Source organism: Mesoplodon mirus (assembly GCF_964341445.2).
Source record: "Mesoplodon mirus genome assembly, chromosome: 19".
NCBI lineage: Eukaryota > Metazoa > Chordata > Mammalia > Artiodactyla > Ziphiidae > Mesoplodon > Mesoplodon mirus.
In genome coordinates, this window is record NC_138995.1 from 2,338,976 (window position 1) to 2,351,991 (window position 13,016).

Here is a 13,016-nt window from a genome sequence, read left to right on the forward strand (position 1 = left end):
TGTTTGTAGAGCTAATTCTAAATATTCATTAGAAATGCTGTGTTGAGTCAGGATCTCAGAGCTGTGGATTAGTTATGTTAAGTGTACAGAATGAAACTGTTAAGCACTAACGATCCTTCATTGTTCCATTCCATAATGAATTATTGGGCTTTGCGGATGAGGTGTTTATGAAAGTTTTCTTTTTACAAATATACTTACTGAACATAACTGTGAAGGCACATTTTATTTTATTTTATTAAAAAAATTTTTATTGAAGTATAGTTGATTTACAATGTGGTGTTATTTCCTGCTGTACAAAGTGAATCAGTTATACATATGCATATATAGCCACACTTTTAAAAATTCTTTTCCCATATAAGTCATTACAGAGTACTGAGTAGAGTTCCCTGTGCTATACAACTAGGTCCTTATTAGTTATCTGTTTTATATATAGTAGTGTGTATATGTCGATCCCAGTGAAGGAGCATTTTAAAAAGGAAAATCCGCCCACACTCTCCGCCCCGCGTGTCCCTATCCTGTTCCTCATTGGTGGCTGCAGAAAGCAGTTCTGCTGACTTGGCCGGCACGGGCGTCTGCTGTGCCCACTCCCCCAGAAACCTGAGAACCAGGCTCAGTGTAGATGCCACCTGTGTGGGTGGCACAGAAGTGAGGCTTGCACAGCTGCCTCCTAGGTGCTCTCGACACGGGCTGCGGCCCCATCCTCCCCGAAGGACCCCCATGGTCCCCGCGCTTCCTTCCTGTTGAAGTCGGGGAAAGCGGGGACCAGAGCCCCTGGCGCCACGCCTCAACAGGAAGGGAGGCCAGGAGCTGGGAGACCAAACACACAGCAGCTCCCCTCCCTCCTGCCCAGCCTCTGTCTTCATCCCATGCACTCAGCATCACAGCCTCTCCGAGCCCTAGCGTTGTGGCGGTTTTCGTGACCTGTGTTCTCTCGAAGGAATTCCGCACGTGGCTGAGGGAAGAATGGGGGCGGACGCTGGAGGACATTTTCCACGAGCACATGCAGGAGCTCATCCTGATGAAGTTCATCTACACCAGTCAGTACGAGTAAGTGCGGCCCCTCTCTGGGTGTGAGCAGCCTCTGTCTCAGGTACTGTGAACACGGTCTCCTGGTGGGTGCTGTGTGCACAGTCCCTCTCTCCGCATACTGTGAACACGGTCCTTTTCTCAGGGTACTATGAGCACACTCCCTGCCTCCTGGCCCACCCCGGTGTCTGTTTTCTGTCCGTTGGACTATCATCACCCACCAGCGTGTGCTGTCACGGGCCTGGCCTGTGTGTTAGAGCCTCATAGTTGCTTTCCCACATCCACCTGGGGGGCCTCTTAGCCTCCCTGCTGCTGTGCCCTCTGCCCCCGGACCCTGTCCCATGGCCCCTGTTTAGCCCCTTTGCAGTCTCAGGGGTCCCTGCCCCAGGGTGATGGAGAAGGTGTGAGGTGTGCTGTGCACATGTGCGTTGGGGGGAGCGTAGCTCAGGAACGAGGGGTGCCCCTAGTGGGGAGCTAACCCTGGCTGCCCTGGGCCACCCTGTGCAGCATGGCCGGAGGTGCATGAGCTCTGTACTCCTGCCCCTGCTCCCATGCGGCTCTGTGGCCGAGCTCTCATGCTGCCTGCTCCCCCTGCAGCAACTGCCTGACCTACCGCCGCATCTACCTCCCGCCCAGCCACCCGGACGACCTGATCAGGCCTGGCCTCTTCAAGGGCACCTACGGCAGCCACGGCCTGGAGATCGTCATGCTCAGCTTCCACGGGAAGCACGCCAGGGGCACGAAGATCACGGTGAGTCCAGGGGCTGCCCTGGCAGGCCCAGCACCATGTGGACTCCATCACATCGGCGTGGCGTAGTGTGACTCGGGCCGCACCCTGGCTGCTCAGTGTGGGCTCCGGACCGTGGCACCGCTTTCCCGGGGAGCTTGCTGGGAACGCAGGCCCCACCCAGACCTGATCCAGGGCCCGCCTTCCACAAGATCCCCCGGCGATTCTGAACGTTTCCAAGGCAGCCTTACCACACGGCTCTCAGCCCTGGCCACACCCTGGATCCCTGGGGAGGTGGAGGAGACACTGATGATGGGGCCCCATCCCAGAGATTCTGATTTAATGGGGGTGGGCCGGGTGAGGGGCTCCAGGAGCTCCCTGGGTGACCCTGAGGTGTGGCCATGGTGGACACCCTCTGCATTAGCACTCCGGCCCCCGTGGCCCGTCCTGGCCTCAGCAGCTGGGGAACGCACTGGGAGGATTTCTGAGCTGAGTGGGGTTCTCGGATGACAGGCCCTCTGTCACCCGCTCTAGGGGCTGCTATTCACGTGCTTGCCTGTCGCTGTGCAGGTGTTGGGGGAATCTCTGTGGAGGCGCAGAGCAGGCCTCTTCCTGGTCCTCACAGGGCACTGCTCGCAGCTCCGGCGGCCGGGCTCCCTGTGGACGAGGGCCTGGGACCAGGCCGCGGGGCCTGGGCGTTCTCCCAGGTCCATGCTGGGGAGCTTTCGTGTTCCAGGCAGACGGTCTGGGCTGGTGTTTCCGGCCTGCCCCCATCTGACCGGGGAGGGTCCGTGGACCTCTCTAGGCCGCGCATCTCTTCAGCCGTCACGCAGGCTAGCTCCCACCTGAGGTCTTCGGGTGCAGATGTGCCTGCGGGCCCTCCCAGGGTCACTCGTGGGTGCTGCTGTTCCCTGTCCTCAGAGGTCCTTCACAGAAGGCTGCCTGCGCCGGGTGCTGCTTTTTAAGGGCTTCTAGGATCTTCTGACTTGTAAGGGGTCGCCACCCAATCAGTAGGAAGGCTGAGCGAGCGCCCTCGGCCGGAGGTGTGACCGGGGCTGGAGGCCGCGGTCTCTGAGCCTGCTGACCGCCGCCCGCTGGCTCCGCAGGGTGACCCCAACATCCCTGCCGGGCAGCAGACGGTAGAGATCGACCTCAGGCGCCGCATCCATCTGCCCGACCTTGAGCGCCTCCGCGACTTTAACGAGCTCTCGCGCGTCGTCCTGGAGGTGCGCGAGCAGCTGCGCCAGGAGCAGCCGCAGGAAGGCGGGGACGCCGTGGGCCTTGGCCGGCAGAGCCCCCCGTCCTGCGCGGAGCCGCCCGCCGAGCAGGCCGAGGGGCCCGGGGATGGAGGGGCCCAGGCCGCGGCTGAGCCGCCCGCCCAGTCGGGGCAGGGGCAGCCGTTTGTGCTGCCGGTGGGCGTGAGCTCGAGGAACGAGGACTATCCCCGGACCTGCAGGATGTGGTAAGGATGCCGCGGGGCGGGCAAGACGGGGCTTCGCGGAGGGGGGCTCTGCCCGGCCAGCAGGGAGGTGGCCTGGGGTGGGGCCGACCCCGCGTTGGGGGCCCTGCACCGGTGGGGAAGCTCTGCCTACTTGGGCCGGGTCCCAGCCCGGGCCGAGCAGACTGTGAGGCTCCTGTCCCCTCACCTCTCTGGGGGCCTCAGCTGCCAGGCAGTGGGCCTCCTCCCCAATGCCTCTCCCCGCACAGCCACTAAGGTCAAAGGTAGACAGGCAGACAGGTGAGACGTCGGGCAGCGCTGAAAGCAGGCCGTGGCGTCCCTCCCTGCGCCTCCCCTGGAAAGCCTGCTCGCAGCGTCCTGGATGGCCTTGCAGGGAAGGCCTGTCCTGGGGTCTCCCCGCCTCCTCATTGCTTCGTGTGGTTTCTCCCCGGCTCTAACAGCCTCCCCACAGAGGCCGTGGGCCCCGGTCTGGGACAGAGCCTGCCCGCTGCTGCCAGCCCCTCCCTTGGCGTGCTGTTTGCACGGTCCTGTCTTAGAGATGCACGCCCTGCCCTGGTCCCCTGCACTCCAGGGCTGTTTAGTTTAATTACAGAGAATAAAATGAAAAATTCAGGTCCTCAGGCACACTGGTCACATTTCACGTGCTCAGTGGTCACTCGTGTGTTGGACAGTGCAGGTCTAGAACATTCCATTGCCATAGAGAGTTCTCATGGACAGTCACCTCGGGGTTCATTGAGGGAGGAACCTGTCAGTCTCCTGGCAGATTATCACAGCCGACTTGTCTCTGCCTTTGTCACGTTACGTGTGAAGGTTTCTTTCTTTACCTCTGGGCCATCTGCTACCTCTCGTGTGCCCGCAGTGGTCTCCTTGGCTTTTCACATGTAGGCGGGTGCACGCCAAGCTCCCCAAAGGGAATTTAGGCGTCTGCATGGACTTGATGGAAAAAATTCATTACATTTTCTTCATGTTAATACTGTTGTGATAAAAGAGGCTGAATTTGGGTTTTTCTGGAGGGAGATGTACACATAGTGAATGTGTGAATTTTTGAAAGGTCATAAAGGAAAAGGCTTTGTCATCCCTGGGAAACTTGACAACTTGCAGCATCTCAGGGCCAGCTCAGAGCCCTCTGGCAGCGCCGGCCTGAGAGCTCTGGCCCAGCCCCCAGCTGTGTCATGGGATGGTCCTCCACCCGGTGCTAAACATCAGGGGCTCGGCTAGGAGGGGCTCATCGTTCTCTGGCACTGCCACAGTGCCTGTGCAACACACGTCTCTGTGTATCTAAGCTTGGTGCCCCACCCCCCCGAAACTCTCTGAGCCACGGGCCCTCAGGCGCAGGGCTACTGTCCCCCTCCCGCCAGGCAGAGCCTCAGCATGGTGGGCGGAGGTGGGCGTCCCAGTCACCATTCCACTTATTGGGAGGTTCAGGCCAGCCCCTAACTCCTTGTCACCTGTTCTTTGCAGGAAAGAAATAAACATATTACAGCCTGAGTCTCAAAACTTGGCTGTAATGGGTATTTGAAAGTTCTGCTTCTGGTTAATGTCAGTTGCATGCCAATAAATCATTATTGATTACATTTGAGTTGTTCATACGTGGACCTAACTGTCCCAGGGATTGAGATTTCTGTTACCTGGGTCTGCACCATAAAGACGTGTACTTTGGGATAGAGATACGAGGTGGGGCTGCCTGGGACCCTCGTGCTTTGGGTGAGCTGGTAGAGAGAGAGCAGTGGTTGGTGGGGTGAGCCCGACCGTGTGGGGTGAGCGCCGGCCTCCCCGAAGGCACAGGGCCCCACCTCTGTGCAGAGCAGCCGGCAGATGGTGGAAGTGGCCTGGAGGTGGAATGGAGAATGTTCCAGAACGTCCAGGACCACAGGTGATGGGCTTGGGACAGCACGCGCCTTCGAGGCCCCGCTCATCCCCTCTCCCCGTGCTTTCCCTCTTGTCCTTGTTCAGTTTCTACGGGACGGGCCTCATCGCCGGCCACGGCTTCACCAGCCCCGAGCGCACCCCTGGGGTCTTCGTCCTGTTCGACGAGGATCGCTTTGGGTTCATCTGGCTGGAGCTGAAGTCCTTCAGCCTGTACAGCAGGGTCCAGGCCGCCTTCCGGAACGCGGACGCCCCGTCCCCACAGGCCTTCGAGGAAATGCTCAAGAACATCCAGTCCCTTGCCTCCTGATGGCCCGCTCCCCCGTGGCGGGCGGCCCGGGCTGGGAGGGCAGCAGTGTGCGCTCAGGAGACGCGGCCTCTGACCGGAACACCCACCTCCTCATAGGAGCCTCAGCGCGGCCTCCCCAGCTGCTTTCCATGGATGCCCACATATCTGCCAGTAGCAATGGGAAAGCTGAGCATGTCTGAAACAAACAACAGAACCAGAACAAACCGACCTAGAGGACGGGCTGCAGGGCATGTAGGTGACTGAACCAGAGAAATTGGCCATTTTCTAGGGAAAACAAAATCCTCCAGGGAGGTTCACAACGCAACAGAGTCTGTTGCCTCCAGCCGATGGAAGGGATCATGGGTGAGGTGTGCGGGCTCCACCGTCCCCTCTGCAGGAAGTGAGCCAGAGGGCCTTGGTTACTTCGACACAGCCTGGGCAGGTGGGGGCACTGTGTGTGGAATAAGAGCTCCAGGAAGTCGGGCTTGGGACCCACTTCTCTACCGACTTGCTTGGATTTTGGACAAAGGCGTATCACCCTGATCTCAGTTTCCAAATCAGTGAAATGGGCCAATGATACGGGTCACTAGGGAACGCCACTGCAGGCCTTCCAGCAGCTCGGATGCCCTGCAAGCACCACCCGACCCTGGTCCCTGCGGTGCCGTGTGCCTGCCCGGCCTCTCTCAGGCTTTAGAACCTAGACCTTCACTGCAGCTGTTCAGACAGGCATTCACTTAGTTCACGCCCTGCCCCTGCCCCGCACCCACTGGTGTCAGACCTTGAGCTGCAGCCGCTGGTCTCAGAACCAGGACAGGGCACCCTCTGAGATGACCTGCGTCTGTTCCTCCTGCTTGGTTTACACAGGTGCCGCTCTTGAGAGAGGCAAAGCAGCAGAAGGGGTTGTGCCAGGTGAGCGTGACGTCCCTTTGTGGGGGTCCGGGGGCTTTCTGGACGCTGCACGTAGGGAGCGCACCTTGGAGACCAGGACCCTCGGGGAGCCTCCAGCATGCAGACCCTCAGCGCTGACCCTTCTGCTGGCATTGTCCCTGTGTCATGTTGACCCCTGCATTTGGGGACCCCTGTGAGCTCTGATCTTGCTGTCTCCTGAAGAGCGGAGCCCCACGTGCCTGTGCACAGACCTGCTGGAGTTCTGTTCAGCCCTCCCTCCAGGCTGCAGTTGCCTACCAGGGCGTGTGGCTTCCCGAGGTGGACGGACTCTGTTCCTTCCCAGTTGCTCGTCCTTGTCGGCTGGACTGCGCTGAGCCCTCACACTGGGGGTGGGGGCCCCAGGGAAGGGGCAGCTTTGTGGTGCCTTCATGTAGAGACCAACCTGAGGTGTCCCACGAAACGTGGCCTGTGTCTCGTGATAGCGTTCTCCCTGACTGGCCCTTTTCTAAAATAACACCCCCGTACCGCCCCGCTTCAGCACATTTGGCGACTCTGGCCTCCCCTTGCTCCCAGAATCACAGAAGCAGCAAGCTCTGGGCATGCCCTAGAAACGCAGACTGGGCCTCCCCGGAAGCTCCATGGGGCTGCCCTGGGCACGCCGGGCACTGTCGGCCGTCTCGTCCGAGACACGTAGGCCCACCTCCCAGACCCTTCCACCAGGACCCGGGGTTGGGTGGGAACGTGGTCCCAGCTCCTGCGTCTCTCGAAGGACTGAGCCTCAGAGCCTGAGGCTGCTCCCTCCCTCTCACAACGTGGCTGTTCTTATCTCGTGCCAAGCATGGCCTTCCTCAACGGTGACAACTGGCCGCAAAGCCTTGAGGACCGTGAAAACAGAGGACAGCTGGGCTAGGCTGTTCCTCTCTAGGTTTCATCATTGTTTAAATAAAATCAAGAAAATGCGTATTTTACCCAGAGCTAAGGGACCGTCTCCGTCTGAGGCCCCTAGCGTTGCAAAGCGCACACAGATCGAAGATGAGCACTTCTGATTAAAAACCAGTCTCAAACTAAATGCTGTTCTGCCTCTAGTGTCTGGCCTATGCATGCTTTCCACTAACAGTGACTAAAATAACCCTGGTTTCTTGGCCACGTTCACGTTGGCCTCTGTGTCTGGTGTCAGGCGGGGCCCCCGGGCCTTTGGGTGGGGTCTGTCTAGCTGGCAGTGGCCTGGGTGACGCCAGGCAGGTCAGCAGCCGTGAAGGGTGAGGGCTTGTCATCCGCACAGCCGGTCGTGCAGAGGTCTCCCAGTCTGACCCGTGCTCAGCCAGCTCTTGATGTCAGTAGGTGAGGTGTAGGGACAGTGGCGGTTCTGTGTGCAAAGCCGGCAGTGGCCGCTCCCCTTCCTGGCAGACGGTGAACCAGATCAGGAGGGGAACTTCCAACCATTTAACTTGTAGGCGAGGATTCAAAAAGGCTGACGCCATTGTCCGAGGCCTAAAGGCAACCGGGCTTTGGAAAAAGCAGGTTCCAGTGGTGCACTCGACCCAGGTTAGGGACTGGCAGCGTCCACGTGGGGCTTGATCTGGGGGTGGTGGGTGGACCTCGGAGGGTCTTTGGATGTTTCCCATGGTTGGCACAGCCTTCACTGCCACTTTGCTGCCGTGAGGTTGGGGAAGGAAGCTCAGGTGCACCTCTGCGTACCTGGGCGGGCTCCACGCTCTGCTAGTCGATTGGAAATGATGTGATTGGAGATTTCAGACACGGGTCACTGGCGATTTTCCCTGTTGGGGCTGAGCGTTTTTTGGTGTGAAGCTGTGGGAAATGACCTTATTTTTTGGCCGTGGGACGTGGGCCTGGCCCCTGCTCCAGTACAGTCCAGCTCACTGTGGGTGATGCTCACAGCCACAGCTGCCCTGCTCCACCCCTTGCCCCCTCCTGCCCCTGACACCAGGCTGCTCAGTGCCAGGTGCCTGCGTCCCTGGCCAACGCGGAGGGCGGGAGAGTGCACAGTGGTCTAACTAGCTACATTCCCGCTTCCTGCAGAACAAGCGCAGGGGTGCAGTTGTCCTGCCAGACTTTCTTACTGAGTTGTTTCTAGATGGCCAGACCCCTCCCTTAGCCAGCTGCCCTCTCAGCCCGACACCTTCAGGGCTGGTTGCAGTTTGCGGCTTGCCCAGGTTGCACAGCTGCTGCTGTGAGGTCACTTCAGTGCTTGTGAGCTGAGCTGACGAGGATCAGAAACCTGCTCAGCCCTTTGTCAGTCGGGGAATTTCCTAAGTTCCTTGTGACCACGGTGTCTCCAGTGTAGACTGGGAGCACCTGACTGTGACTCAGTAGCCATGTTCTTTTGGATACTTTCAAGAATGCCTACGGGAATGTTGTCATATAACCCTCACCTGCCTTGAGGATAAGATGACCCAATTCATGGTCCATCCCGGTGTTAACGTAGGCCAACTTCTCTGTCTTTCCTTTTGGGAGATCTGAAGTGTAATTTGTATGTTCTCGGAACAATTTAGAGACAGAAGAAAGCCACAATGCCGTCCGTTTGCCTGATGCTGTGCATGGGAGCCATACGGAGCGGTGTCATTTACAGTTCGGTGGCCTGCAGGCCACCATGGGGCCAAGGTGACCAGCAGTGGCACCTGAGGCTCAGACAGAAAGGCAGCCCCTCTTCTGGGTCCTTTCTGGGCTTGCCGGGAGACCAGCCAGAACATGTGAAGGGATCAGAACATGTTGCTTTTTAGCTTTAATTCAGTACTTTTGGTTGTTGTTTGAGATCATATAGCCCGCGTGGAGAAGAAAAACATTCATCCTGTGTGATCTTGAAACCCCACCCCCTGAGTGAGAAAGACAACAGTGCAGATGGAGAGAGTTGTGGTCGCCCTCAGGCATCCGCTGGGGCTTGCTGGGTGCGGCGGGGGCAGGGCCGGGACCCGAGGAAGCAGCTGCCGCGAGCCTGGGTCCCGGCTTGTGACCCGGACACGACAACCATGCGGGGTTGTTTCTCCATAAAGCAGCTTCTGAAATCTTGTCGTGTGCTTTGTAATTTGTTTCTTTTGGAATGTGGTTCAGATGGAGGCTGGAGCCGTAAGCAACATGACCTATGGATGTGGACAGGGGACGGTCGTGGGAGGGGACTGGGGCATGGGTGGGGGCCTCCCCAGGGGCCTGTGCTTTTCACACTGGATCTTGACAAAAGTTTGATTTTCCCAGTTATGGAACGGAGTGGTGAGTGACCCCCAGGGAACCCAGACAACCCTGGGTCCCTGGATCCCTCCCTTTGACCCAGCAGACATGTGTCCCCCTCCCCAGCAAGGCAGCCCTGAGGGCAGGGCCGAAGTGGGTTTTCTTAGTCCGAAGTCTAAGTAAGTTGCTGTTTCTGAGAACAGAAGGGCAGGACAGATAGGGCAGGGGATGTGCTCAGCGGCTGGGCATACAGCTGAGGAGCTCATTTACGTGTTATTTTAACCTGTTTATAAAAGTAATCTTGTGAAAAATTCAAATATTTTATGTAGGAAGTAAAAGTACCTCATGTTCCCATCCAGCTGGGCCTGGAGCCCTGAGAAGGGTTGGGGCTAGGTCCCCTCCCCGATCTGGGGCGCCGCATCACCCCCATCCCTGAAGGCACCGTGCTCGCCCTTCCCTGCGGCAGGAGACTGCATTGGTGGCCCTGGGGAGTGTGCTCCCCTCCAGTCCGGCGTCCCTGTGACCGGGTCCCTTTGTAGCCCGGCCTCTAGTGGGCACGTAGAGTCACTACATGCTGCGTGACCCCAGCCAGCAAGGTGAAAACAACAAAGAGAGATACGCCACTTGGGTAAAGTGTTCAGACCTTTCCCCCCACTTTGACTTGAAACTCCATGAGGGATGGAAGGCTGCCTTTCAGAACACTTGGGGGAGGGGGAGCTGGCAGCTCTGCCCCGCCCTGGGGTGAACAGGTGCTTCCCGGGGAGCGGACTCGCAAGCAGGCAGCAGGTCACCCGGGACACCCGCGGGGGCCCCAGAGGCGGACCTGAGCAGCGGGCCGGAGGTCCACCCGACGGTCCTGCTCTCGGGGCGCGCACACACCCCCGCAGCCTAGGCCGAGCCCCAGACACAAGACCGTTTAGGGGAAACCAGCCCCGCTGCGGCCTCGGCCCCTAGAGCTGCTCAGTCCCCAAGCCCGGCTGCTTGCTTGGGGCGGGGCTTCTCCACCAGGCATGAGGTCTCCACGTTGGGGGCCAGGTGATTCTGTGCTGGGCCACCCCGCTTGCTGTAGCGGCTGAGCCGCATCCCTGGCCTCCCCCATCGTGACAACCAAAAAAGCCTCCAGATGCGGCCAGAGTCCCCTGGGGACTGTCACCTGGTGGAGAAACACTGGGTAAGTACCTGCACCTCCATGCCCCAAACAGGGTGCCAAGTGTTGGGGACACAGCAGTGAACGGGTGGCAGGGTCTCAGTCCTGCACAGGTCACAGAACAGAACATCCCCCAAGTGGGCTCAGGTAGCCTCCCCTTGATGCTTGGGTGCCCTATCAGGTGATGATCTGTCTCCAGTGCAATGAGGGGTCAAGGCTGAGATGGAAGCTGGTGCAGGTGGTCATGTGGTACCTGGCCTGCAGGGCCCAGACGGTGGGCGAGGTGCTGTGTCCTCACCTGTCTCCCTCTACCCAGGAGGATGTCACTCCCAGAACCTCAGCAGGGGCCCAGGAACGGGGTGTCCGCAAAGCTCCAGAGCCATGGGCTCCTCCCTGGTACCGGCACCGTCCTTGGCACATTTCCCCGGCTCCTGGTGGGCAGGAGGGGGCAATGGCTGTTGTGTCAACAGCAGCACTGCCTGCCACTCGAGCTGGTGGCTTGGCTTCCCGAAGGGTGGGTGGGTGTGAAGCTCAGCGTCACTAGGTCCTCAGCAGGAGGGAGATGCCTGCTCAGCCCTGGCATGCTGAACTGTGATCTCTGGGGAGAGGGGTTGAGCAGTCTAGTTTTGCAAACCCCCCAAAGGATTCTGATGTTGCACAAATACCTCCTTTTCCAAAATCTTTTGGGAAGAGGATTCCAGAGAAAATACCTCAAGGAACATGATTTTAAACACATAGCTGTTCTTGGCACTGTAGTGGGAATCACTGGACTGTCCTTTTTTATTTCATGGTTAGGTTTTTTGAGATATAAATTATGTCAATTTTTAGTGTAAGTATATTTTTCAGTGGACCAACACATAGAGCTGTGAACAGGCACCACAGTCGAGATACAGAATGTTCCATCTTCCTCAAAATCCCTGGTGTTGCCCCTTCCTGGCCAGCACCCTGCTCCAAAACCACTCATCTGTTCTCCATCCCTAGTTTTGCCTTTTTTAGAATGTCAAACTGAATTGCATAGTATGTAGCTTTTTTAGTCTGGTTTCTTTCATCAGCAGTTTCTCAGCCTTTTATTCATTATCATTGCCCTCCAAGGAGCCTTTTTAGACATTTTTTCCCCTAATACTCCCCATGACAATTTAACACCACAGATATAGTTTATATGTACTGTATGCATTTGTGTGGGTCTGTGTGCTTGTGTGAGCCCAGGTGGATGGCCCCACTGCCATGGAATGTCTCTTCTGTTCCCAGCGTTCCACAGTTCTATTGGAAGGCAAGCTCCCACGGGGCGCCGTGGGTGCAGGGAACGTGGTGCCGAGCCCTCTCCTAGAGGACGCTTCAGTGATTTCGGGGAAAGCACTAGGATGGGGCCCTTGGTACCTTGGAGGTGGGGGTGAGACAGTGACAGAGGCACCTGAAAACGAACAGACTCTCCTAGCCTGGTGGCCTGGCTTGGCTGTGCCGTTTCACAGTGCTCTGACAACAGTGAGGAGGAGGATGACAGTGGTCCTGTGTCCCCCAGCAGATTGCAGGAGCTCGCAGTGAAGAAGGGAAGGGAAGCCAAGACGCTGATGTCACAGCCACCGAAGAGAGAAGTCTAGGTGTCTCGGTCAGTGAGGGTGACGATGAAGCCTATGGTCCCACGAGGAAAAGGTGAGGTTTGGGGCAGCAGAGTTGACATCATGCTGTCCACCGGTGGGAACCTGTCACCTCATGCAGGGCCCCCATCCGTGTAAAAAGTGAGTCCTATGTCCAGGGCCGTGGCGACAGTGGCACCTGGTGTGATCTTGACCAAAACCGCTGTGCGGCTTGGGCTGGGAAGGGACTTGAGTACTCAACATCGGAGAGACCCAAAAAGTCATGAGACATGAGAACTGAAGAATTACAGTTCCTATTTAGATTTTATTTGAAAATCATGATGTCACTTAACCCGTAGGATTCAGGTTTGTGGAACTCCTATGCCTGTCACAGGTCAGTTAGGCAAGGCTATCCTGAATATACATTTTAACTATTTTTGGTGGGGATGGGGACGGTGATGAGTCACTCTTGACATGAGATGGCAAGTCCCAGGGGTGAGGGCCAGAGTTTCTAGCGGGGGCACAAACCTGTCTTCTATGCTACCACGATGTTCCAGTGGGCTCAGGAGGAGAATGGAGAGTGCAAGGAAGCCAAGGGCCCTCCAAGGCTGGCAGAGACGAGCCAGCCATAAATAAAATGCTAGGCTAATGGTGAGATTCCTGGATAATTTTGTCATTAGCTATTAAGAGACCAGTGGTGACATTATTTATAGACACACATGCGGTGGGGGGTGGTGTCTGAAATAATTAGCAGCCAACATGGTGGGGTGCTGCCCAATCAGCGTCGGTACTGGCCCGGAGAGCCTGCGTGGGGGTACTGGCTGGAAGCTCAGCCCTGTTTACACGTCATGAACTTA

The 13,016-nt window shown here is 57.7% G+C and overlaps 1 protein-coding gene across 4 annotated transcripts in view; it reads left to right on the plus strand.

Annotated features, from left to right (window-relative positions):
* The window catches only part of FBXO31 (F-box protein 31), a 42,811-nt gene extending 35,487 nt beyond the window's left edge, over positions 1–7,324 (plus strand). For all 4 annotated transcript variants that reach the window (XM_082607662.1, XM_082607663.1, XM_082607664.1 and 1 more), the window contains 4 exons: positions 938–1,047; positions 1,624–1,777; positions 2,860–3,215; positions 5,166–7,324. In XM_082607662.1, the coding sequence (XP_082463788.1) occupies positions 938–1,047; positions 1,624–1,777; positions 2,860–3,215; positions 5,166–5,388 (843 nt within the window). In that variant the 3' untranslated portion in view covers positions 5,389–7,324. The remainder of the gene's footprint in view (positions 1–937; positions 1,048–1,623; positions 1,778–2,859; positions 3,216–5,165) is intronic.
* The last annotated feature ends 5,692 nt before the right edge of the window (positions 7,325–13,016 follow it).